General features: G+C 47.4%; 1 protein-coding gene across 1 annotated transcript; it reads right to left on the reverse strand.

Annotated features, from left to right (window-relative positions):
- Window positions 1–1,466: 1,466 nt before the first annotated feature.
- EXOC3L4 (exocyst complex component 3 like 4) lies at window positions 1,467–23,737 on the reverse strand. The gene is made up of 12 exons (XM_057365745.1): window positions 23,107–23,737; window positions 21,121–21,508; window positions 17,459–18,110; window positions 14,765–14,882; window positions 13,646–13,771; window positions 12,299–12,399; window positions 10,811–10,906; window positions 8,703–8,817; window positions 7,137–7,259; window positions 6,290–6,442; window positions 5,170–5,291; window positions 1,467–2,829 (listed from the first exon to the last, which is right to left on the reverse strand). Exons 2-12 carry the CDS (start codon window positions 21,449–21,451, stop codon window positions 2,667–2,669), a joined length of 2,100 nt encoding a protein of 699 aa, XP_057221728.1. The 5' UTR covers window positions 21,452–21,508; window positions 23,107–23,737; the 3' UTR covers window positions 1,467–2,666.
- Between the last annotated feature and the right edge of the window lie 1,511 nt (window positions 23,738–25,248).

Below are 25,248 nucleotides of genomic sequence, written 5' to 3' on the forward strand. Positions count from 1 at the left end.
TTGGGCCCTCTGGGGTAATAGTGARAAGTGTGTCCTGGAGGGAATGTAACTCTGTGCTGGGATAGGAATAGGGATGACTGTTGTTTTTTTCACAGAGAAATAACAAGCAGAAGGAAATAACAGGATAATAATTGAACTTCTTGGCCCTTTCCCACAAGAGCAGCATATTCYACATTTAAAAGCCCTGGTAGGCCTTTCTTCTCTTTTTTGGAATGTGAAATATGGCTATAATGAACACTGGGACTTCCACAGAAGACAGCTGGACAGCAGCAGCTCATTTTGGAAAGCACATGCCTTCCTTTTTCCTTGCTCAGCTGGCTCCAGGGTCTGCTCTGCAGCCCAAACCAAGCATCCCCCAGCCCAGGAGCCTCCCTGCTCCTCACCCATCCTGGAGACCCCTCTCCACTTGCAGAGCTGTTGGGGCAGGACTGAGCCATGGCCTTGCCATAATGGGGTTATAACCTTAAACTGGTTTGCTCAAGAGCAAGCAGCCGCAGAGCAGCACTCCCAGAGGAAGCTGGCTGTGCGCCTGCACTGGCTCACAGGATGCCAGGCTGCAGGATCTGAGTGTCCCAGGAGAGGCTGTGACAAAAAGCAGACCATTGTGCCCAGCTTTCCTCCATGACTTCAGGGGAGCAGCTTGCTTTTATTAGGAAACGGAAACCTTATCTAATCCCAGGGACAGGCAGCTGGGGCCTGAGGAAAGGCAGTTGCTTTGTGGAGGGTCTGCCAGTAAAATAAGAAGATTGAAAACCCCAGGATACATTTAAATAATGCATTTGGGAAAATGCCACAGATGCCTTGCTGGAGGTGCTTGGATGAGAGATGCATACATGGTAGAGGGAAATTTCTGATGCACAAAATCCCTCGCTGAGGCTTTAATGCCTCAAATCCTGGACTCCAGGGGTGCAGTTTTAGAAGCCTCAGACCTGGTATGCAAAAGTCAAAATCCTCTTTGTATCTTTCCCACTTAGTTCAATCCTTTTAACAATAAATGTAAATCTCTCAGCACAGATGCCCTTTCCTACTGCTGGGATGGGAAATAGCTGCACACCTAATATGAGAATCAGAAGATATTTTACTTCGTCTTCTCCATAGCAAATACAGAGGATTTATGGGAATTGTCATGAGCTGTATTGAAGAATGATGCAGGGCAGAAAATTCCTCACAGGATTTCCTGCTTCAAGCTTTCAATTTATACCTGTATTTCAAAGCCAYTGTTAGAAAAAACACCTTGACTGTGGAGGTAAAAATTCCATCTTAGAAAAATTTTCATGTGATGATTGTGATTTAAAGGTGCACTCTGCACTTCTTATCCATCAGAAAATTTCCCTTGGCCTGTCACCAGACCCTGCTGCTCAGCCAGGCTTAGCCTTACACTGCTGCAACCCAAAGCAAAGGAAACAAGAGTCTCACTGCTGATGTTGTAAGCTCTGCTKCAAGAAAAAATAGTGTTCAAGCCTATGCCATGTCCACATTTATCATTTTAATAGATCATAAACACRTCTCTGCAAAGTCTTAGATTAAATCCTGCAGAGGGCAACCTAAAGGGTAAATTGAATTAAATAAAATCAAATTTATACAGCTGTAGGCTGCTGAATGTCTCTTTCAGTGCCTCCTGCAGATGCTGGATGTAATGCTTTGGATCCTTCCTGGAGTTAACCCTGTGGTGATCCATGCCCATCAATGGGATGATGCTGGTTTACACCAGATGAGAATCTCATCTGTATCACCATCTGTCCATCTCACATTAGGTTTCATACTGTAGTCAGATTGTAACAGATTTGTTAAAAAGCATTTAAACACACAAGAAAATGGACCAGAGGCACGGTGGCACTTTCCCCTAATCAAGGAGAACTTGGAGCCTCCCTCCACATGGCATATCCAATCCAGGCATGTCTGTACACASGGAGATGTAATGGCATGAACAGATCTTCAGTCCAACAGGAGTTGTGAAAGACAGCCCATAAGTGAGAAAAATCTGCTGAAATTCCAGAGGGGCCATGGGAGCCATCCTGGAGGGCAGAGTGTTCCATGTGCTGTGTGTCCCAGCCACGGGGTTTGGTTACCCAGCATTTTCCTCYCCAGGCAGGTAGTGGTTTGTGGCCCAGGTCACAACGTCATGACCTTGTGTCATGCCAGCTCTGCCAGCTGGTTTGTGGAGGAGGAAATAAGACTTGGGTGCTACCACATCCCTGCCCAAGCTCTGCCCCTCGGTTGTTCATGGGCACTAATTAGGAGGAAGGCTCTTGCTCTGCTGCTGTGTAATTATGCAAAGTACAGTCCAGGCCTTAATATAGCACTGAGGCCTTAATATAGTTTTGAGTGAACTGCTTTTGGTTTTCTCCTGCTCTCTGAAAATATATTCAATCTTGTACTAAACAGTGAAGCGGCCTCCCAGCAACAGGATCTGTAATGGAGCATGAGGTGGTCACTGTGCCTGGGCTGGAGCTGCTGCCCCGGAGCTCTTGCAGGAGATTGGTGTCTTGGTGCATCTGTTACCTCTGGGTTCTGAACTTGGGGTAGCAAGTCCAGGAAACTACTCCTTTCTCCACAGCAGTCAAAAGTTTGGGTTGCAGAGGACGAAGGTGGGCTAGCAGATTCTAGATCAGGTGTAGAGGCAGGGTAGGAGGAGGCAGGATGCTGACAGCTGTTTTGGTCCTGTGTTAGAAGCAGCAGATGGTTACTGGAACATCAATTTCAGYGAAGAGTGAGTGGCTCTCCCCTCCATCAGAGCTGCCCAGTGCATGGTGGATTTGCTGAAAAATCGCTGCTCTCCTGGTGCGCCCCAGCCCCCGGAGCGCCAGGATGGCCAGGATGTGCTCCTTCCTGCAGAAAACAAACAAGACCTCACTCACACCTGGCCAGCAAAACCAGCCCAGAGGTGAGCAAAAAACAGCTGTGCTGGAGAGAGCAAGGCTATAGCAAAGTGCCAGAGACTGACCCCTCACCATACTGGAGGAGCCACCAGCAYGGGAATGTGCCTCTGGAGGTACCAAAACAGTGAGCAGCAGCTCCTGCCACACCACACTGGTGAGACTCCCTCCTGCTGCTGGTGCTTCAGGGAATTTCCTCCTCTCTCTCCATGCCTGTGACGTCTTATGCAAGTTTTCCAGAGAGGCTGTGGACCTTTTGTGTAATGATTATTTTGAGCTGAGTAATGGAAGTGCTAATATTTAGGAAGCTGACAGGCACTAATTAGAATAGAGCAGGAAAGCCAAMTTGGAAACAGAACCTGTTCCAGTAATCTCAGTGTATACAAATTCATCAATGTCTCTAAGAGTTCAGAGAAAAATTAACAGGGACCTGAACAGGAAGCAATGCAGGTCCAGCAGGTCCCRCCCCATTTTCCAAACTTCATTGTTAAAAACAATGTTACTCAATAATGGAAAGTCAGAAATTAAATAAACCAAGAGGACAAGCTTTAAAACCTGGCTTGGGTCTGAGGCCAATGATGAAAAAGTACCAGAAATCACAGCCTTGTAAATTGCTTTTCTGACTGGAAAATGGTTTTCAAATAGCCATCATTGATGACAAGCCATCATTTATCTCCCCCATCCTTCCCAGAACAGGCACTGCCTCTTTCTCAGCTTGGTCTGGCCACTGGGATTAAACCTTTTGGGCTTTTGGTAAGTTGGTTGGTTTTGTTTGATTTGGTTTTTTTTTTTTTTTTTTTTCTTTCTCAGCTTGGTCTGGCCACTGGGATTAAACCTTTTGGGCTTTTGGTAAGTTGGTTGGTTTTGTTTGATTTGGTTTTTTTTTTTTTGTTAGATAGGTGCATTCGCCTAGGAAATTACTCAGGAACAATTGTTCCTTTACATGCCTGTATCTTAAATTTCCCCACACAGATAAGCCTGAAGCATATCTGACCCACTCAAGTTAAATTTAGTTACAAAGAATTTTGAGCCTCAWTTTGGGGGAGAGGAAAAGATATTTAATGTGCTCAATTTTCTCAATATTTGAGGGTCCACTTCGTTATTCTAGCAATTMAATTATTTTGATTGCATAAGAGTCACATATAAGGGACTGTGTAAGCCAGTACTGAAATCTTTGGGGCTTTTTTCCTGAAATTACTCTGATGAAATGGAATTTTTTTCAATCTGTATCACTGATATTCGTTCTTAGTCGTTGAAAGAAGAGCTGTGGAAGAGGAGGTAACTTCTGATTCTCAGCTCTTTAGCCATGCACAGAGCTAGTCACTTTCTTTACTTTTCCAGTAGTTTTAAATTTTCCAGATGCAGCTTTGGAACAGCAAGTGGAAAGTACAAAAGAAAGAATTTGTAATTTATTCCAAAATTTAATGGTTGTGTTGAGGCCGTTTCAGAAACTGCAGCTGAACTGTGTCAATGGCTGCCTCACTTTGAGGTCTGAGCCTGGGAACAGGAGACAAACTTTTTGTTCCAATTCTGAAGCCTGCAAATTGGCAAACAGGGCTGATACTAGTGCTACACTGAAAAGCAAACTGGAGCTTTACTGTGAAACAAGATTCATTTAGAACAATAAAGTGGAATTCAGGATGCATGAGAATGGTTCAAAACTGTGTCAGGGGAGCTCTAGAGTTGACATCAGGAAGCATTTCTTTACTGAGGGGGTGGTCTAACACTGGAACAAGCTTCCTAGAGTGRTGATTGATGTCTCAAGCCTGTCAGTGCTCAAGAGGCATTGGGACAATGCCCTAAATAGTTTACATTAACTTTTGGTCAGGCCTGAAGAGATCAGGAAGTTGGGCTGGATGATTGTTGTAGGTCCCTTGTTGACTGAAACAGTTATTCTTTTCTATTCTATTCTATTCTATTCTATTCTATTCTATTCTATTCTATTCTATTCTATTCCATTCCATTCCATTCCATTCCATTCCATTCCATTCCATTCCATTCCATTCCATTCCATTCCACTCCATTCCATCCCATTCCATCCCATTCTATTCTAAAATGTAAAGGCTTTGAAGATAATTTGTGTGCAGAATATACAGCCCACGGAAAAAAGAAAGAAAAAGTATGCAGTCACAAAGAGAGGAAAATAAGTTGAGATTCCTGCTGTTACTGGCACCCTGATCTCTAACATGTGGTCCCCAACACAGAGAAGCTGAAGAGCTCGACCAAGGCACAGGGAGAGCTGGTGCTGTTTGGGATGGAGCCCAACAGTTCTGGCATCTGCAGTTCCATGTACCTGATATCCGGATAATCCTGGCACAGTTTCTTGGCATACACCTTGATCCTGTCCTCCTTCTTCTCTCCAATGATATTGGCAATGTGGCTTATGGCAGGGAGGAGCCAGTCAGCATCAGAGCCCTGTGGGTGAAGAGACACAGGGGGACATCAGGACCAGCAGCACCTGCTAAATGCCTTTTTCCCTGCAGTGAGAGCACAGCAGCGGCAATGGGATGTTTTTACTGGTGTGAGCCAGGACTGGTGCAGGCAGGACAGGCTGCCTCAGACAGGCAGCAGGCTGCTGGGTGGCCATGGCAAGGCACCCCCAGGAGCTCTCCAGGCCTGACCCTGCGCTTCCCAATGCCCASGAGCACCCAAGCAAGCCAGACCCTGAGCAGGGCATTGTGGCTGTGGTCCAGCATAGCAGCAGATGCCAGAGACTTCACCTCCTGCTGCCTGATGACTTCATGTGCCTCATCMCTGAGAAGAGATTTATGCCCTGGATGCTTGACTTTCTGCAAAATCCAATTAATTCAAATTTGACTTCCCTGAAAATCTCAGACTGATGTTGCTGTGAGAGACCAAAATGTTAAAGGTTAATGCCTCAACTGTGACCATCATTGTGACCAACAGACACCTAAATTGCAACAATCAAATCTTGTTRCTGGGTCTGTGGGTGGTGAAACCTTTCCTCTCTGCTGTCTTTCTTTTCCTTATATATTTTCTCACAAATCTTCTCCTGGGACTCATCTCCATGAGCTGTATCCAGGGCAGGAATCCTTTGGTGACAAAGTGTATCCCACGGTCCAAGGGGACAGGCCCAGGAAGAAGCTGCTGTGGGATGAATGTGATCCTAGAGCACATGAACCACCCTATGCAAAGCTTCTGCACCCTTGGGAACATGTTGTAATGCCAGGTGCTGCCATCAGAGAGCTGCCAGCTGGGCATGCAGAGAGGCTGGAAACCCACACCATGAACCTGCAGTAACCACCTCGTTTGCTGTTTTTTTTAAACATTTCTATATTTCTTGAGGCTTGGCCTCCTCAGGAGCCTGTTGCCTCTTTGCTGGGAAGCCAAGGGGGAATATTGCACCTCTGGGACTGGGGCAGCCAGGGGATGCCAGGAGAGAACTCACATACCTGATCAATGAGTGTATTGTGAATGACTGCAGCTTCCAGGCTCATCTTTCTGCTCACTTGCTGCCGTGTTTCCCTGTTCATTCTCCATCTGGGTTTGATGACCTGTGTGATATATTCCTTCACCACATATTTATGAACTTCTTGTAGAAGCTCCTGGTTAAAAAAATAAACAAACTTCATGGTTTTTCTGTGGTTCCTGTGCAAGGCCAAGACAGTGAGAGAGGGCAGGGAAAGCTCTCAGGTTTTTGGCAGCACCTGAGGGTATAGAGGAGGTACAGGAAGGCAGCACATCAGCACACATTGGCCAGGCCAGCCCTGCCAAAGGGAGTCAGCAGCTCACAGCCCCTTGATCTGGCACAGAGCTATGGCTGTGCCCAAGGGAATGCCAGGGAAATACCCCTCACCCTGAAACAGCCCATGATGGCAGTTTGGATTCTTAGTAGCAGAGGGGGCTATTTTGGATTGGCTTAAAAGCCAATTTTCATGGGCCTTGCAGATTTTAAATGTAGAGCTGTTGTCAGCTACACATTTATTTCACACCTGCAAACTGCATAGATGTGAACGGAGMATATAAGCCTGCAACTCATGGAATTGTAATGTCCGGTAATCCTCAATGGAGCTTTTTGTTCTTCTTTAAACAAAATTAGTTCCTGTATTTAAACTACAGAATGAAAAGTTGCTCTTTATTCTCATGTGGAAGTACAGTAATAGCAGAACTCCCTAATTTCTGCAGCCGCCCCAGTGATAAACAACCATTGCTGTAGAGGAGGCTGCATGCCTGACCACAGCCTGAAAATGATGGTGTGAGCCCCCATCCCTGTGCCCAGATGTGGGACTGGCTGCCTACCTGCCCCAGGGGCTCCCTCATGTGCTGCAGGTGCTCGGAGAACTGCGACACTGCTGACGCCAGTGAGTCCGGCCTTTCCGTCGCCAAAATCCAGTTCTTGGTCAGGATTTTCTTGAGGAGTGGCTGAAAAAAGATCAACTCACTGATGGCTCGGGTATATTCAGAGTAGATTATGATGCTCTAGCTGAGGGCACCCAGCTATATGCTGATCTCAGGCTTGAACTGAAAGCACAGAGGGACCCTCYGCATGAATTCACACCAGGAGCAGGCTGGGTTTCTCTCTCCCCCCCAGGGAATTCAGACCCATGTCTCCCCTTTCTGGGGAGGCATCCCTGTGCAGAGGGGAGAAGCATCATTCCCAGAGCAGATGTTTTAGCATTAAAGGCTTGTTTAKGATACCTCATTTCCTTGCTCTGTGCCACCTTTTGACGCACCAGCTCTACTGCTTTAGGTAAATAAATGTGTTGGTGAAGAAAGAGATGTGAATATTAATCACAGGAAACTCTGGCATGCCTAGACCAGGCTGTGGTGGGCAGTCCTGTTTACCGGTGTTACATGGGTTTGCACCAGTGGAAATGAGAAGTCACTTTGTTGTGAATCTGTTGGAAATCTGTTGGCATGTCCCCTTCTCTCCTCCTAGCTCTCAGGATCTCTGTTTTCAGGCTCCTGGCAATCTCCTTCCCAATTATTTCCCCCCTTGCTGTGCTCCCAGCCTGCTGGAGAGCTGTTTAGAAATGCTTTGCCTCAGCCTCTCTCAGTTCTCACGGCATTTCAGCTCTCTTGCTCAATGCCTTGGCTTTGGGCCTCTCCTCGCCTGCTGCTTAGGCTCCAGGACAAGATCTGCAGTCACTGGAAAGTCCCCTTGGCCAGAAGGSCTTGGCTTATGCTGGAGAAGTTCCATTACTGTTTTGGTTTCTGGAAGCTGCGTTTGGGGATTTAGAAAGTGAATTAAGACGAGTGAAAAGGGATGGGAACAAAGGCTTGATTTACCCCATCTCTTATATGATACCAGCAGGAGTTTATCAATCCATACCCCAGACCTTTAGCATCCTCACTAGGGAACAATCAGTCTTTTGTCACCATGGGAACAACCTGGAAAAACCACCTCTAYTGGAATGAATTCTGTTCTATCTGAAGAGGTTTCTAATGATGGTAGAGCTACAAATCTGCATGTCAAAGTCCTGAAAAATCCAAATTATTTGATAGAAGGAAAAGTGTCCCATTGGTGGTGTTCAACTGGCTTCTCCAGCGCTTCACTTTGGGTAAGGTTTTCCCCCACTGCTTTGCCAGAGAGACTGGAGGCTGCTAAATAYCCTTTTCATTTGATAGTTATTAACAGCTTGACAAATGTATCATTGCTCACAGCAAAAAAATTCCCTGAATGCTGGAATTGTTGCTTTGTAAGGAGGATTTCTACAAGTGTTAGACATGAGTAATTTTGGAGGGACCATAATGTAATGTGCTGCAAAATGAGGTTTAGTTGGTGAGACAAGGGAAGGCCGATGACCCGAACCTGCTGCACACAACCCTTATATTGAGGAAATAATGTGGCCAAGATCCTCTTACCTGTGCATTTGTTCTTAATTTGGTTAAAAAAATATTTGCGAAGTTCTTTGTCAGAGCTGCCAAAATCTTCTGCAGTTCTTCTGTGTTGACTTTAAACACTGTTTCTAACCSTGACCTACAGAGAGACAGAGATCACCAATTAGTTAATGTTAAAATGTAAACTATTACAGTGCCCTAAGCGTTTTATCTAGATTGGCATGTTGGATATTATTTTTAAATAAACTTGTGTTTCTAGTACTTCCTCTTCAAAACACTTAATGGGGCAAAATAATGGCTCTTTTTGCACAATCCTGTACACTGAAAATTAATCATAGCTGAGTAACTGTGGTTAAAAAAACCCACAGATTTTCTCATCAGGTGGGACAGTCCAGCCATGCGGAGCAGTTGCGTAGTCTGGTTGCTTTTTCACTYGAGCAGCACCTCTGCTAAATGATTTCCAGGTACCTGAGGGCTATGGAGGAAGAGAAAAGTAAATAATAAAGCCAGAGAAGGAAAAACTGCTGACCCTGTGTCCTCCAGAGCCTGTCTGATTCACTTCWCACAACATCTATTAGCAGTGGCTGGGATGGTAACTACGGGGATGGAAATCTGTGGAATTTCCTAAGGACAGTGCATACTTCTGCAATGTTTCACCCTATGAGGAAGAAAACTTCTGAGGTTAGTGAAATTCCCATTATGTGCTTTAGGGGCACTGCAAACTTCTGGCTTTCTTCTCACTTTCCACCCCTGTCCCACTGTGGGCGGAACTGAGCAACTGAGGCAGCATCACAACAAAAAAGGGCATCAGCAGTGATGCCCGAGCTTCCCTGGATGTGCCACATCCACTGCTGCAAACACAGAGAACAGCAGGTTCCTGTCACTGCCCAGATTTATATGTCTGAGGCTGCCCTGGCAGGTCTGTGAAGCACCCAACACCATCCCTGTCATTCCAGGCTGGAGCTCAGGACTGTAACTCCAGTTGAATATTTGAAATCTGGATCCAGCATTCAAAAAATCCTGCTGTCAGGACATCTATCTCTGCCCCACAACTCATCACTCAGGCTGATGAATTTTTAACTTCACTCAGAAAYAAACCCATGGGGGCCAATCCACCTCCCAAACACTGCCAGCTCCCTGCTTGGGGCTGGCATCTCCCTTCCCCTGCGCAGTGTCCAGCAGGGAAAGGGCAGCACTGTCCCGCAGGGGCAGCAGAAGGCAGGGAAAGCCAGCTCCTCGGCGAGGTGAGCATTGCTGGAGAGACCGTGCCATCTAGAGATTCCCGGCGGTAGTGCTCGCTGCGGCGGGAGCCGCCGGCCCCTGCGAGACRCCGAGCACGAAATCCCCTCCATCCCCTGAGTGATGCCCGGCACAGAGCATCCCTGCCGGGGCAGTGCCAGGCAGCGCTGCAGCAGCACGGGCTGGAGATCACAACCCCAGCTTCTCGGTGGGGCCAGAGCCCAYGCACTGCTCCTGTGTTGTTTTGCTAGCAAAAAAAAAAAAAAGCACATCTGCATGGCAGAAAGGACCCCAGATATTGATGAACTCCTGCGCCTCAGCATGGGGCTGATGGACCAGACCCTGGACCATGCACTCGCTGCCACCATGTCACTTCTGGGGTGAGTGACAGTCAGATCTGTGACACTCAGAACTGATGATATCTGCTCATCAGAGGCACTTTCCAACACATGGCTTGAAATAACTAATTCATGCAAAGCCCTGGAAGTTCCAGATGCCAGCAGCAATGGCAGGCATTTATTTTTGGGTTGAGTGCTCTCATGGAGYTTCTTCCAGCCCAGTGCCAAAGGAAGCCTTGAGACTGTGTTTCTGGGTTTAAATTGCTAACCTCCAGAACAAAAAATGGAAAAAACTTTCCTCTAAGGCCAAAAAAGATGTCCTGAAAAAGAGTTTAAAGTTTTCATGCAAGCACTGGATCCATCCTTATTTCTATCTCTTCACCCTTTTGGCTTTTATCTGCATCTCTTGGGGAAAATCCTCCTGTGAATTGGAAGTGCTGAAGGCTGAACACCCACCGGTGCATCTCTAGGAGATCTTGGTTATTCCTTTCCAGATCCTGCCACCCTCCCAGACCCCAGAAATGTGATAGCTCAGCTCAGGGGGAGCAGACTTACAGCAGGTCGTGGAAGTTGTTGATGTAGGCAATGAGATAGGGCACAAAGATGGGGCTGTCCCGGGCTGTGCTCCACGCYGTGAACTCCTGCTCGAACCTGTAGGAAAATACACCCAGGTAACACTAACGGTGGGGGCTCTGAGGATGCCTCATCTCCTGTGTGTTGTGGTGTCAGGAGACGCCCATGGCTGGCCCAACCTGTCCCCTCTGTATGCAGACAAGTTTTTTCCAGCTGTCATAACATGTGTGTGCAGTGGAGGGGAATAGATGGCAGATAATTATGGGTTTAGGATGCGCTCGCCTGAGCAGGTACGCAGCACTCTTGGAGAGATGCCAGGGATGTTGGGAGGCCAAATCTCTGACTTTTCCTCAYGCTGAGGGTTTAATTGCAGCTCTGGTACACAGGCTTGTAAGTCTAAGCCTTCATTTCTCTGGCTTTTGGGGCAATATATTATGTGCCCTTTAAACACACAGGGAAAGAATTTAGTGAGGGCTGATTTTATGACAGAAGGTGAATGGGAATAGGGCAGCACACCTACCTTCCCCCCCTAAAAAAAACCTCAGCATGGTTGTTTTTTGTATAGCACAAATTTTATGGGTTTGACAGCTGTTTTATAGCCTTTATAGGTCCTTGCTGAAGGCAGGAGGATGTGTGCTCAGGCAGGCTTTGCCTGGTGGTCCCGTTTTTTATCATGGTAAAGGAGCCTGCTTGATCTGGCCTCAGCCACTTGCATCTCAGGTTTGTTTAAGCAAAAGCTTAAGTTTCAGTGGTCCCTTAATCTGAGATGCCTGGCTGCTCCAGCTTGCATTTTACACAATTTTTTAAAACATCAATAAAACAAGAGAGAAAAGGAAAAAAAAATTTAAAAAAAAAGAGAGAGAAAAAAGAAAAGGGAAAATAAGAAAAAATGAAAAAACATTATTTCAACAATCTCCTTTGGACACTGGGTCAATTTTAAAGGATTCAGGAGGAGGCAGCCCAGCCGTGTGTTTTGCCCTGGTGTAGCAGAGAGGGTCTCATCAGCCATTTTTTATGCCCATAGCCATGGGATGCCAGAGAAAACTGCTCAGCAGGACTCATCCCAGGATACCTAGATGATGTTTTGGTCAAGCAGGCTTTGGGTCTGAGGGATCCATAACCACTGCTTGCTCATGACTGAAGCTGCAAGTGACCAGTGTCCGGTGTCACGAAAGTCCAGGGTAGATGGGACTGCAGTGGTCCCATCCCTTTCCACAGAGCAGCTCCTTCCCGTAACTCTGACATTACATTTTTGGACTCACAAGTGTCCCATCTGGGTCTGTTTATGAGKCCCTCCAAGTTGTTTTGCAGCTTGCTCATTACTGGGCTTATTGTGATCTCTGATTCTCCCAGGATTAGCCCTGTGCCTGCTCAGATCCAGTGTCTGGTCAGGCACGTGGACCTTTTCCCTGTTTTTTTACCAATGTGGAACTCATTTGGAAAGAAAGTGCTGCCCAGAGCAGTGATGACCTTGGTATGAATTYGAGCAGCTCTGCCATGCACAACTCAAGCATTTTTGTTTCCAGGCTTCTGCTGATAGCTCCAGATAACTTCATGTGCTCCCCAATGATCTAGAAAATGAAAATACTCCAGTGAGTGGGACAAGCACGGGTGAAACATCCTTCACAAGGGTCTCATGCAGCTTTGGTCAGTGAGAATAGCTCACCTAGCAAAGGGGCAAACAGCTGACTTGTTGCCAGGAGGTTTTCATTAACCTCTGGAAGTTTTAAAAATTATAATGCAGAATGGGCCAAGAAGCATCAAATGATTTGCAATAGAATAGTTCATTCCTAATGGCCTCCAGCCTTTCTGCTGTCTGAGTGTGAGTTATAGGTGGTGTTGGGTGGAGTCCCAAGGTGTCCTGGTGTCATCCTCCTCTTTTGGGGGGAATTGGGGGAGGGATCAATCCCCAGCCCAAATCCCAAGGGGAGCTGAGCTGTTCCCAGGTATGCCCCCATGATGAAGGTGATTATAAGCCCCATCCCTGAAGGTYCACACATGCCCCCTTCTCAGAAGTGATACCAGGGCAGCACAGAGGGTCAGCCATCATCCTGAACTCTTGATTGCACTGGAACTCCTCCCATATTCCCATTCCCACAACCCCAGCTGTGCTTCTGGAGTGAGGAGTGTTACAGTCCYATTCTGGTACTTCCCAAGGCATCCTATCCATCTGCTAATTCAATTCAGACCTGCCTTCCCTGTGATCACAAAATGTGTAATATTCCTCTATGGAAAAAGAGTCACGTCAGCAGGCAAAACTCTTTGATTTTATTTCTTTCTCTCTCCCTCTCTTTTTTTGTTAGCATTACTTAATGGAGGTGACTCAACCAATTGAGTGATGAGAATGAATCCAAATCCCTCCTTCATTTATTACCCTGTAGTCCCTAAAGCTAGTAGGAGCTTTTGTTTTTTGTACTGTTTAAATTGTAGTGGCTGTCACTGCCTACGGCCTTTCCCTGGCTTCCACAGCCCTGGGACAAAGTTGCTCTTTAAGCCAAAGGCTTTTTCAAATAAACCTTTTGTTTCCACCTTTTTCCCCATTCTCTTTCTTCTTCCTAATCAAAGAGCTTTAAGGACTTTAAAATCAGTTGTCTATTATGTTGCTGACACAATTGACAGCGGGTTTAATTTGCAGCTAGAGGGCAAGCGGGAGAGCTAAAATTTGTAATAAACGGCATTTTCTGCTCTAATGTATTCTGCCAGTGCGTGACTTACATAAATTATCGCAGGAGGCGGTACCTCCACCCCAGAAGGTAACAATCCAGTTTCCCTGGAGCCACAGWGAACCCCCCTCCTTTCCCCCAGCTTATTAAATACCGTTTGAATATCAAAAGAGAGTGAGGCGTGGTAGAGGTTTTCCTTCTCTTCTGAATGAACTTCCTTCTCCCACTTCTCCGTGACCTCCAGTCTCAGGATGTTTCCAAAATAACTTTTGATTTTCCCCTAAATGTTGAACAGAGAAAGGAAACGTGCAGCTCAGGATAATGAAGCAAACAGGAGCTCAGCACCTCGCTGTGTTTTGCTCCATCAGCAGGTATGTGTGTCCAACACACACAGCATGGAAAGTTGAGCAGGCACAGGCCTTGCTCCTGACCTGTGCATCTAAACAGAACCCCAAGAGAAGTCAGGAGCTGTGCTGTGTGTCGGCGAGGTACTCCCAAAACAAAGGAGAGTCATTCCCCTGGCAGGGAAACAGTGGGTCAGGTGTTTGATTGCAAAATCCTCCAGCACAAGGAATGCACTGGGTCAGGATTAAAGATCAAACCAGCCCTCTCTGGTGGTGCACACAGGTAAGCTGGCAGTATTGTTCAGTCCCAGCTGATAAATCAGTTTGTTGCCAGTGAAACAAAGTGATCTTTCACCAGCATGGTGGAGCAATACTGAGTTCATTCAGCTGGACACCTTGAGCTCACCTTGAGCTGGGCCCTGATTCAGAAATGATTTCCAAGAAAATGTCTGAGCCCAGCAAAGAGCCAGGAAAGTCTTAAACAGGGTGCCAGACAAGGACTGCAGCAAAAAAACTGGGAAGTGGCTTTATCAGAGGACGTAAACCATGAGTGTGTCCTCTGGTGGGGATTCCAAAAGTCTGCCAATAGCAAACCTCAAACATGCTGGAGGGGATCCCACACAGTGACAGCAGCAGTTAACATGCTTTTACCCCTAACTTTGCAATGTGTTCAATCTGGTGAAGCCCAGCTATGACCTTTCAGTAAATCTCTGCCACACTGAGTGGGGCTGTTGGCTCGGCTTGGGTCCCTGAGTTGGTGTTCAGAAATKTTTTGCTTTAGATTACAGGCCACTATGTGTGGGGCCAGTAGCACCCAGTACCTGGTGGGGGTGGAAACGACAGTGCAGTCATCCAAGATCTCTGTCTGYGAGGCTGGGGCTCCTGTACCTTCCCTGGGGGGCACCTGGGGACTAGGTCAAAACTCTCACCTTTGCTGAAGCAATGTAGTCGCTTTTCAGTTTCTCCCAATCAGTTGGTGTTAACAGCAGGGACAGATTTTCTGTCTTRACTTCAGGTTTGAGGTCAGGATGACCCAGAAAGAGTTCACTGGAAAGAATCAAATGAACAAATTWTAATGCCTCAGAGTGTGAATAAACTGATGGAATATTCATGCAGCATGAGCTACATAATTATTAAGCCATGAGAAATATACTTAAAGCTTAAATTGTGCTGCCTGTTTTCAAGGTTTAACAAGAAAATCTTTCCTTTCTATTCAAAATCYTAATTATTCAAACCCAAAATGATCTAAGGTTCCAGCCCACTTCAGAAATCATGAGACTTCTGAGTTGTTTGGACACGAAAAGTGCTATGAGAATTTACTTTTTAAAATAAACAACATGAAGCTGATTCATTTGAGCTCACAAAATGCCTTTCAGGGTAATTCCTGTAGTAGCAGGTTGCTCTGGAGTTAGCCCATCTCCCTGCCTCCTCTGCAGTGTCACATCACAGCTCCTGTCAGCCTGTCAGATTTTTCTCTGTGCCTTTTTTTCCTGTCAGATTTTTCTCTTGCCTTGTCCCGAGCCAGGGGAGGTGGCAGAGCAGGACCTGGAAGGGGCTCCCGTGTCTGGGACACGAACGATKCTCCCCCGCAGATGGAAGGGGTGGRTGGGGGTCCAGCTACAGAGTCTGGCTCCAAAGAGGGCTCAGCTGACTTTGCCACTCACTTCCCTCCGGACTGACATGTAATCAGGCCGGCTGACTAGCATAGAAACAGAGAAAGGGAGGGAGTGCCTGTGTTACTGTCTCTGGGGCAAAAAAACGTTATTAGCCTGTAAAATTGAATGTGCTACTCATGCAACCTGTCACAGACCGTGGGGGCACCACATCTTATAGGATGATGAAGGTGGAAAAGAGAAAGAAGAAAGCATTCATGCTCTTGATGAAGGTGGGGTRTAAGCTTTGAGCTGCCATCTTGTTAATCAGGGAACATGGCTGTGATGTCCTGCACACAGCCTGAGCATTTGCTCAGCCWCCAAAAAGGGGTTCCCACTGCCACACCACCACTGCACCAACAGTTAGGCTCAGATACAAGTGAGGATTGTAGTGTACAAAGTCAGGCTGCTGCGGAGTGACTGCTCAGCAGAAAATAAGCTCAGCCTGCTGATAGTGTCCTGGAGTCAATGCTTCCGTAGCCATGGTTCAGATTTCCCAGAGAGACACATCTCCACATGTGGAGCATTGCACAGCCCAGCTGCTGCCAGAGCCTGCTGTTCCTTCTRAAGGATAACACAGATTTAAATGCTAACTCTCCACCACAACTGAAAGGACTGTCTCAAATCTATGCTCAAGGAGCTTATTCCCACCTTTCTGTTTTTTGGGTTTTTTTTTTATATGTTTGAATTGTGACATCAATAATGAGTTTGGGTCAGTCAACCTCTTTTTTGTTTATTTATCCCAGGAGACAATTAAGTTTTTTGAATGGGAAAATCAAATGGAAACAGCCTAGAACAGCCAGGTGATTGCAAGCAGTGCCCAAAACAACTGCAAACTCTCAATAAACTCTTTCACAGCAATTTAGAGAAATATGGTGGGGGAACTTTTCTTTGGTGCAGAACCTGGCTGCTGAAGCTGATTCTTTCCCTGCTCTCCTGCAATGCTGGGGTGGGGCCATGCAGGAATTTCCCTTCGCATGAGATCTGCAGGGATTGATGATGCTGAGTGGTTACACACTGTCACCACGCTGTGGATGGGGTTTTAAGAACAACTGGACAAGTTCACAGAAGAAACCTGTTGTGGGCTGTTCAAAACAAAGACCACCTGCAGTGCAAATGTTTCTTACACAAAAACTACCCCAGGCTAGGGGTGTTCTGGGCAACAGTGTGCTGCTGCTTGCCCTGCTCCATCACTGCCCCCTTTCTGATCATTTTGACCCACTGTTTGGCTCAGTGCTCATAATCCTGCCTTTACTCCTTTGTTTTATTTGAAGGCTGCCAGTGGGTTTGTGTTTGTCCCTTCCTCGGACATTTGGTTCAGGCTATACCTGGAAACCAGCTACCAGGACAAATACAGCTACCAGGACAGACACAATTTTGTTTTGATGTAACTATTTCCACATGCTTATCTTCCAGAGCCCTGAACTGCAAGGAGCTGTAAGACATCTTAAAACCCTCCCATTCAACTACCAGACACATCTGAGACAGAGCCTTTGTTTTCATGTGTCTWATCATCCTCACTGATGTCTCAAGAGGGCTCTGACCCCATGCATGGGGGTTAACATGGCCCGTTTCCAAATGCATCAGAGTTTTAATTAAACAGGAAAAAGACCTCCCCCACAGGCCCCTCCTGTGCCTGGAAAAGTTACTAAACAGCTGTTGGATCTTGCACAATATCTGCAGAAAGGAGCAGGTTTATCAGAGCAGGTTTATCAATGCAAGGAGGAGCTTCTTGGCATGTGGGTGCAGCAAGAGGGAGGGGAAAATGGGGTGATGTAGATAATGTAAAAAGCACCAAGTGCTTTAACCACAGATCTTTGTCCCCRTCTATTAACAGATTTGCTATCTGGCTCCACTGCACCTCTATCGCTTGCTTGGAAAACTGAGAATTGCTCGGTGCTTCTGGAGTGCCCCATGGCCCTGTGGTTCCCTGGAGGAGGCAGAGGCACTGTGGCAAACACAACAGCTCACCTGTGGTAGGTGTTGGCCACCCAGTTGAGCAAGGTGTAGAGTTCATGGAAGTCCAGTGGTCCCTGGGAGAGTTCTTGCAAATGGGAGGCAATGGCATTGTGAAAAGCTTCCACATAAGTGTCACACACCTGGTATTCCTCTGGATAGCATTTTTTAACTGATAACTTGATTTTCAGTAAATCTTCCCTCAGGCGTTCCTGAAGGAAATGTAAGTGGAGATCAAGCCAAGAGTTTGCTTCTTCCCTTGATGCCATGGGTGCCTTCAGGACTCTTTTTCTTGCACTCTCATTGATAGCTTCCCTCCACTGCTCCCTCCATCTTCTGGGCCTGCCGAGCAAGTCTGACCCGGGACAAACTGAAGTGTCTGTGYTGGGATGAGCTGCTTCCTCACGGGCAATTAAAGTCACCATGGAGGTCAGCATGGTGTGCTCTAAAGTGGGATCCTCCAGTGTTTCCTCCACTATGGACWGGATCACACTTGAGATGGAGTTATAAAGCAAATCCACATCCTTGGATTTCCGTACAAACTCCTGGGGGTTATCTCTGTATTTCTCAGCATCCCAGTCAGAGATTGTCTCATCTTCCATTAACTTGATGCTTGCAAATGCTTCTAAAAGTTGTCGTTTCTGAATAAGTTCATTGATTTCCATTACTGCAGAAAGAGGAAGGAAAGAGGGACAAAGCAGGCATTAGGATATGAACGGGTTGGGAACAGGACAAGCTGCCCCACAGGGAGACTTGCAAGGGGCTGTTCAGAGTAGTCAGGACCCAGAAGTGCCTCTGAGAAAGTCAGTCCCAGCCCTGCCTCCCTTCTCTCCAACTCCTGTTTGAGACCGGAGAGGAAAACAAARGGAAAACAATCGCTGCAAATTGAGCCACATCCCTAAGCAGCTGGTCACAGAGGCAGAAAATATAAAAAAAATCCTGATGATAGCCCCACAGGAAGACCTGAAGCAATGGCTGACGAGGCTGCACAGAGGGACACTGGAAGCTCAGGCTGTGTAAAACCATCTCTGGTTCTACCCCTCTGCTAGTGTGGAGGTGAGGTGTAACTGGTAGCAGGAATGGTTCAGGATATACCTTACCAGCAGGATTTCCTTTAGCATGGATGTCTTTTTTCCCTGCACATCCCTGTGCTCAGCACATCTCTGCTGCTGAGTTGGCCATGGTGGTGTAGCCCATCCCTGGCACCTCTGTCTGAAATGGCATTTTAGTTTGCTGCCCAAGAGGGCAGGCACAGTGCCCAGGTTCTGGCTGGAGCACGGGGAGGGAGCACAGCAGGACAGACCCCTTTGGGTGTCCTGAGCTCTTGGGTCAGATTTCTCACTCCGTGGTTGTGTCTGTCCCAGCCTCCCCATGAGCCCATCCTCAGAGATGCTGGGGTCCTGAGAGAGCCTCCTGTACATGAGCCTTCAATCAGGTGCCAAGCACAGCCTTGCACCAGTGATGCTTTTTTCCCAAGTGCAGAACACTGCTGCCCCTGAGGGGTTTGGGGAGCTGTGGGCATCGGAGGGGCATCAAAACCCGTGGATTTGTGGTGCTTCAGGCACTCAGGTCTCGTGTGGGTTTTCCCCAGTGCCTYTGCTTTTGGCACCCACTACCAGACCTGGCTGGTGTTGGCTGATGCTGGGGGGAAAGTCACCAAATACTGCTTCCCCCAAAGTAGCTGAGGTCTACTGAGTTTCCCATTTTCCAAAGTCCTGCTTATGCAAGAACCAGTGCCTGTTTACCAGTGAGATAAGAAGTATTTGCCATGTGTTGAGAAGATCCAAGAGCACYGTTAGTATTTGAGAGACCCCAGGAAGCTCTCGCCATCTCCAGCATCGTAACAGATGCTCTGAAAAGAAGATGCCATTCTGATACCAGGTATAAGGCAAATATTAAAGAGAAGGGAAAGGGTGTCATTTAGGCAYGTGTGGCCACTGCTTCTGGGACATACACACACAAAAAGATGTGGAAAGAGTGGAGAGCACTCAAAGATATGAAGGACTGGTTCATAGCTTGTCTGCACACAGGTTTTATACCATATGTACCAAGTAATCTTTGTAGCATAAGAATATATGCATGAAGACCGAAATGTGCTATGTAACGCAACTATTGATGCATCAGAGAACACATAGATCTTTAAATGCCTGTATGGTGCTACAGTTGCTTCTGCACTCAGAAGAGAGGCAAATTCCACCCATTAATTTTGTCTCTTCTAGATAAATTAATATAAAACCTGTGTTTACACAAATGCATGCAGTGAGAGACTAGAGGAATACATTCTGTTCTGTTTATCAAAGTGAGAAAACACCATTTAATCATCATCTAGGATAATTATTCAGGGAGGTGATGTTGGGTGCTAAATGGATCTTTAATTTAGCAATACAAGATCAGCCAGCTGGTGGTTGAAGGAAGACAATTGAAAGGCAATTAACTATTTTGCAGCTTAATGGTGCACATGGTGGAGTCTCCATCATTTGCCATACTTATCTCAGGATGGGYTGTGTTTTTGACAGAGCTGCTCTAGTCCAGGCCAAACACAAGCTATTGGGAAGAGAATGGGTGTTATTYGTGCAATTTCTCAGCTTGCTTATTGCAGGAGATCACAAAGCTTGTGATAACATTTTCTGCTGCTCCTCATCTATGACCCTTGGGGATCAGACTAGCAGACTTTACGAGATGGGCTCCGATCCAGCTTATCATCCTCACAAGGTATCAGTGCAAAGCAGTAAATCACTCCATGGCACAGTAGGGCACATCCCAGCAGYGAGGCAATGGCAGCCCATCTATCTGATCCCTGTGGCACCCTGTAGAATACCAAGGATTTCTTTCTAGAAATTGAGACTGAGGAAAGGTCAAGTCATGTTGTCCCACCTCAGTCTATCTCCAGGTGAACACGTTGTAGCACCTCTGCCTTGAGAAGGGGGAGGAGAGCAGTGCTCAAACCATGTTCATTGCAGTCTGCCCATGCCTGGGGTAAGGTGAGAGCTAAGCTGAAGGGAGTTTTCATAATTTGACTGAGACATATCTACATAATGCTGACAAAACACATGAGAGTAACGAGCCTGAGGAAGACAAACAACAAATACTTGCAGCACTGCAGTTGTGAGGAGGACAGGCAGAAAGTAGATGCAAGAGAGCAAAGTATCTGTGGAAGTCTTCTTTGCAACAAGGATCTCTAAGATTAGGAGCCAAAGTGGAGCTTCCAAACCAGATCACTGCCAAGCCAACTTTCTTGCCCTCAAGGCCTTGCAGCACCCTACAGAGCACAGTCAGAGGACCAGCAGTCTGAGAGTGAAGAGCAGAAATTGCCCAGAGGGGCAGTGCAGTCAATAGCACCCTGCACTTGTAGGTACTGTCAGACCAGCAGCTCCCAAATTGTAGCAGATTGGTGACTGAAATGTATGATGGGCAACATCACACTGTCAGGTTGATAGATAGGCTGCTGATATGGCTAAACTAAAGCARTGGAGCTACAAGCAGCATGTTCAGTGCCAGAGGCCTGCCCAGGCTGGGTCAGTAGTATCCAACGAGTYCATGCAAGGGGTGCAGTTGTCTCTCCCTTGTAAAGGGATGCCTGACTCTTTAGCACCTCTGTTGGGCCAAGCYTTGCACACTGTAAATTAACATTAYATTTATCCAGCCAAGAAAATGACAYTGGTAGTTTTGTGTCTTACCTGAAAGAGGTTTTGCTTCAATGGGCTCATAYATTTCACCAATCTTCTCCACGCCGTTACAGACCGTGGGTTTGTTCTCCTCGTAGTTTTTGAGTGTTCGCAGAAGTGCTTTTGCTTTCCAAGTGCCAGTATCCTCCTTCCTTCTCTCTTTGTTTGAACTTCGTTTTGACTTCCGGATGCTCAGCATTGTTTTAATACCTCTTTCAAAGAACCCACTGTCCCTGCTCTGGGAATCTGAGCTGCTCAGTTCAGAAATGACCTCCATCTTTTGCTCCCTTGCACTGGTCAGAGAGGCTGGTTCTGAGATCACACTCCTTGTGTCTAACTCCATATTTCTATTTATCTTCTCTTTCAACAGGAGGTTTACCAAGCAGGTTGATTGTAATCACTGAAATGCATAAAACAGCAGAATTAAAGGTGTTCTTAACACAGTATTTCTGTGTCTCCAAAATCAGTCCTGCTCTGAAAATCTGGCCCATTCCTTTCCAGTGACTAAATACAAGGACAGGGCAAGGTGGTGTAGCCTATGGCTGCTGAAACAACCTCTCTACCCACAAACACCAGATGCTGGCCTGCATCCCAGGTGCTCTGGAAAGCTTCATTTAACTCCCTAAACCAGGMAAGTGGCAACTATTTCTCCAGCACCAAGGAATCATGAGATGTCAGAGATGTTGAAACCTGTGTARTCACACCGTTTCAGTGGGTAACCAAATATAGTTTTACTTTCCATTCTTCTAGGTGGATTTCCAGYCATGCAGGAATAATAATCTTGCTGAATCTCACTGGGGTGTTGCCACTTTCTGATGTAAATAAGACAACTTTGGGTTTTGTTGTCACTTCTGCCCTGCTCAAACCCTGAGCTGCTGCTGCTGGAGGTGGCCCGGGGGGTGAGTGGTTCCCAGCAGGTGGCTGAGCTCTGCTCTAGCCCCTTCCATCACAGCCACAGCTGTCTCTGCACTCTGAATCGTCATGGTTACAGCACAGAAGGCTGTACAATGCAGGAAGGGYTCACATCACTCATCCTGCCTCAAAGCACTGCATCCCAACATGCCAAGAATGGGCATCTCCAAGGTAAGCAAACCCTGCTCGAGCTGCAGGGGATGCTGCAGGAGATTCCAGATTTTGGCAGAAGTGCTCCTGTCAGTGCTGCTGGGCTGCAGTCACATCCTCTGCACTCGCTCAGCTCCTGCCGTGCTGCAGAAAGGCCAGCTCCCTTCTGCCAACCCTAAGGTCCGGGTGCTTCGGAAGGGGGAGGAGAGAGGTTTTACCGTCCCTCCCTTGCAAGGGGCTCCCATCAGGCCACCAGCTGACACAGCCCATTCATGGAACTGTTGTACACTGCAAAGCCCTGAGGATGGAAAATGCCACATTTCTCCAGAGCAGSCTTGAAGCAGCTGAGTGAACAGTTCAAATCCCTAGAAACAGCTATGGCTTGAGGTGACACAGGAACTGCCTGTCTCGGGTCTGTCCAGCTCACAGAAGGCAGAACTGAAAAATTATTACAGCCAATAGACATGTTGGGATTCTGGAAACAGATCTATCCTTCCTCAATCAGAGTTTTGCTTCCTGTGCATGGTTATTTCACCGGCTGTGAGCTATGGGACAGCATCTTCCCATGGGTTTGCTGAGCTGCTCACACAGTGGGGCTCAGACCCTGCTTCACACACTCTCATGGGAATATTTAACCACTCACTGCCTGGCTCAGGATCTCACCCTTCACAGCCCATACAGAGGGTGGGAGGGAGAGGAGRGAACCCCACTTCCCAGGGATTTCAGGGGGAAGGAGGCTGATACCTGAGCTCAAACTCGCATGGGGTCTCTGCAGRTAGTGCTGAGCAGCAGCAATGGTYAAAGGGGTGAGCTGTGTGRTGGAGAGAGGCAGGGAAGAAGGAACTAAAGGTGTGAGCCCATGGGAGAGGAGAGGAGAGGAGAGGAGAGGAGAGGGAGAGGAGAGGGAGAGGAGAGGGAGAGGAGAGAAATACATACCCCAGTACTGACAGAAGTGATCCCCTCCACAGCAAGCTGGGATAGCACAGGTGTGATCCACAGAAAGTGAGAGYAGCTCCGTGCCGCAGAAAATCCAGGGGAGATGCAGCGGTAGGTGGGCAGCTCTGCAGGACTGAGGTCCAGGTCAGCTCCCTCACCTCAGCTGACTGGGGCATCATCCCTCAAGTATGTGCTGGCCGAGGGGCTCCCTCTGGGAATGGTGCTGCTCTCCATCCTTCCTTACCCTCTGAAAAGGGCTGTTAAAAGTAGAAGAAAATGTCTGTCCACACCTGCCCAAAAGCTCCAGCACCTTCACCTGTTTGATCTCCGGAAAATGTTTGCACTGTTTCACTTTCACTATGTCTGAGCATTTAAAAGAAGAGGTGGGGAAAACATTCCAAGTTAATTATTGCCTTCAGGTGGAGATGGAGCCTTGATCCAGAGGTCCTACCTCTGGCTGAGGGTGASCTGCTGCCCTGAGGTGGCCTGGGGCAATGGGGGGAAGGAGGATTTCAGGATGTGGTCCTGTCCTGATGGGCTGAAGCCCCACATTATCTGGGTATGGGGCTTCAAATGCAACCCCAGAGCTGCTGTGTGGGAATAGCTGCATTTCACCCCCTTCTGCCCTRTTCCTGCAGGTCACGGGTGGCTGGTCCCACTAATGATTGCCAGACGTGAGTGAGCGACAGGGAGCACTGTGTCCCCTGGTTAAATATTTATATATTCACAACCTCRCTTTGCCCTGGAGGCACTTATTTCCATGGGGTTGCTAGCCCTGGATMCCTCCATTCTCAGAGCATTTGGGAACCTTGGAGGGAACTCAAAGCAAATAAGCATGAAAAAAGGGGCCTTGAAGGTTTAAACAACATTAAACACAGTCACTTGGTTTGTCACTGAGGGGTGTAAAATTATTTAACCCTTGGGCTCCTTTAGTGCCCAGACAGAGGCAAGTCAGGCTGCCAGGCTGGGCACACCAGGCAGTCCCAGGTGCCCAAGGTCCTGCTGTAAAGCAAAAGGGATAAATCAGGAGATGCCACCATGCCATGGGCAGTGTGCACTTCTTTGCTGTAGGACCCTGCCAGCATGTCACCTATCAGTGTGATAAGGGACATCAGACAGGTTAGTGATGGATTGATGCAATAAATGGCATTTAGACAGAGGAGAACAGAGGGACAGAACAGAAGATAACAGTCTCCTCTACCTCTGAGAGAGACTGTGTGTCCAACAGATGGAAAGTGTGTGGGATGGGAATAATTATGAGCAGCTGAACAGGGAAGAGTGGTGGCATGGACTGGTGTGAAATTGCCCTGATGGTGAGATGGGACTGGACAGAGCATCGTTTGTGGCTGTCCCATGGTGCAGGGGTGTCCTGCCTGTCACCTCCCTCAGCCAGGCAGTGCAGCGCTGAGCTTTCTGCCCTTGGSCCCTTCAAAGTCATGTGTAAACCAGAGACTGCCCTTCTGTACTGGGGAAAACCATAACTGATAACGTTTCTGCCACCTGGTAGGCTGACAAACAGAGGAATGAGCTATTTATTCAGGCACAGGCTGAGGGGTGGAAAGCCCCTTTGGACACAAAGTCCAACTAAACCTCTCTCCATCYGGGCTGTAACTGCCTCATCCACAAAATATTTACCTGGTGTGTCACTGTTACTGGGGCACAGCCRGAGCAGGTCCAGCATGGATGGGGTCTGATCCAGGCCTCTCTGGGAGCTGTCAGCTACCCCAAAACACAGCCAGCACCAGGGCCTGCAGGGAGTAATAAACACAATTCCGAGGGAGCTCTGAATCCCACAGTCTAGGTCACCTCTCTCCCTACAACCCTTGCTGGTGCTCTCTCCCAGCAGCTCTCAARGAGCACTCCTGCTCCTGGAAATGCCATCAGGGCAATGCTGTTTCTAGGTGTCTGTCCACAGAAAGTCATAGGAATTTAAAAACGCACTGTATTTTGCAGTTGTTAACCAGTTTTCTTCAGTTTTGGCTTTTGCAAAGGGTTTTGTGAAGTTGTAGGTACGTTAAAAATGGCTATAAATAGGGCTGGAGAGAAGTGGGGTGGAAGGGGTGCAGAAAATGCCACAGTCTTATGGAGGGTCAGATCAACTTTTCAGTGGTCTAGAAAATAAGGGCTGTGAAGAGGAAATGA

The sequence above is a fragment of the Malurus melanocephalus genome, unplaced genomic scaffold (assembly GCF_030028575.1).
Source record: "Malurus melanocephalus ecotype Western Australia unplaced genomic scaffold, MMel_1.1 scaffold_57, whole genome shotgun sequence".
In the NCBI taxonomy this organism is placed as follows: domain Eukaryota; kingdom Metazoa; phylum Chordata; class Aves; order Passeriformes; family Maluridae; genus Malurus; species Malurus melanocephalus.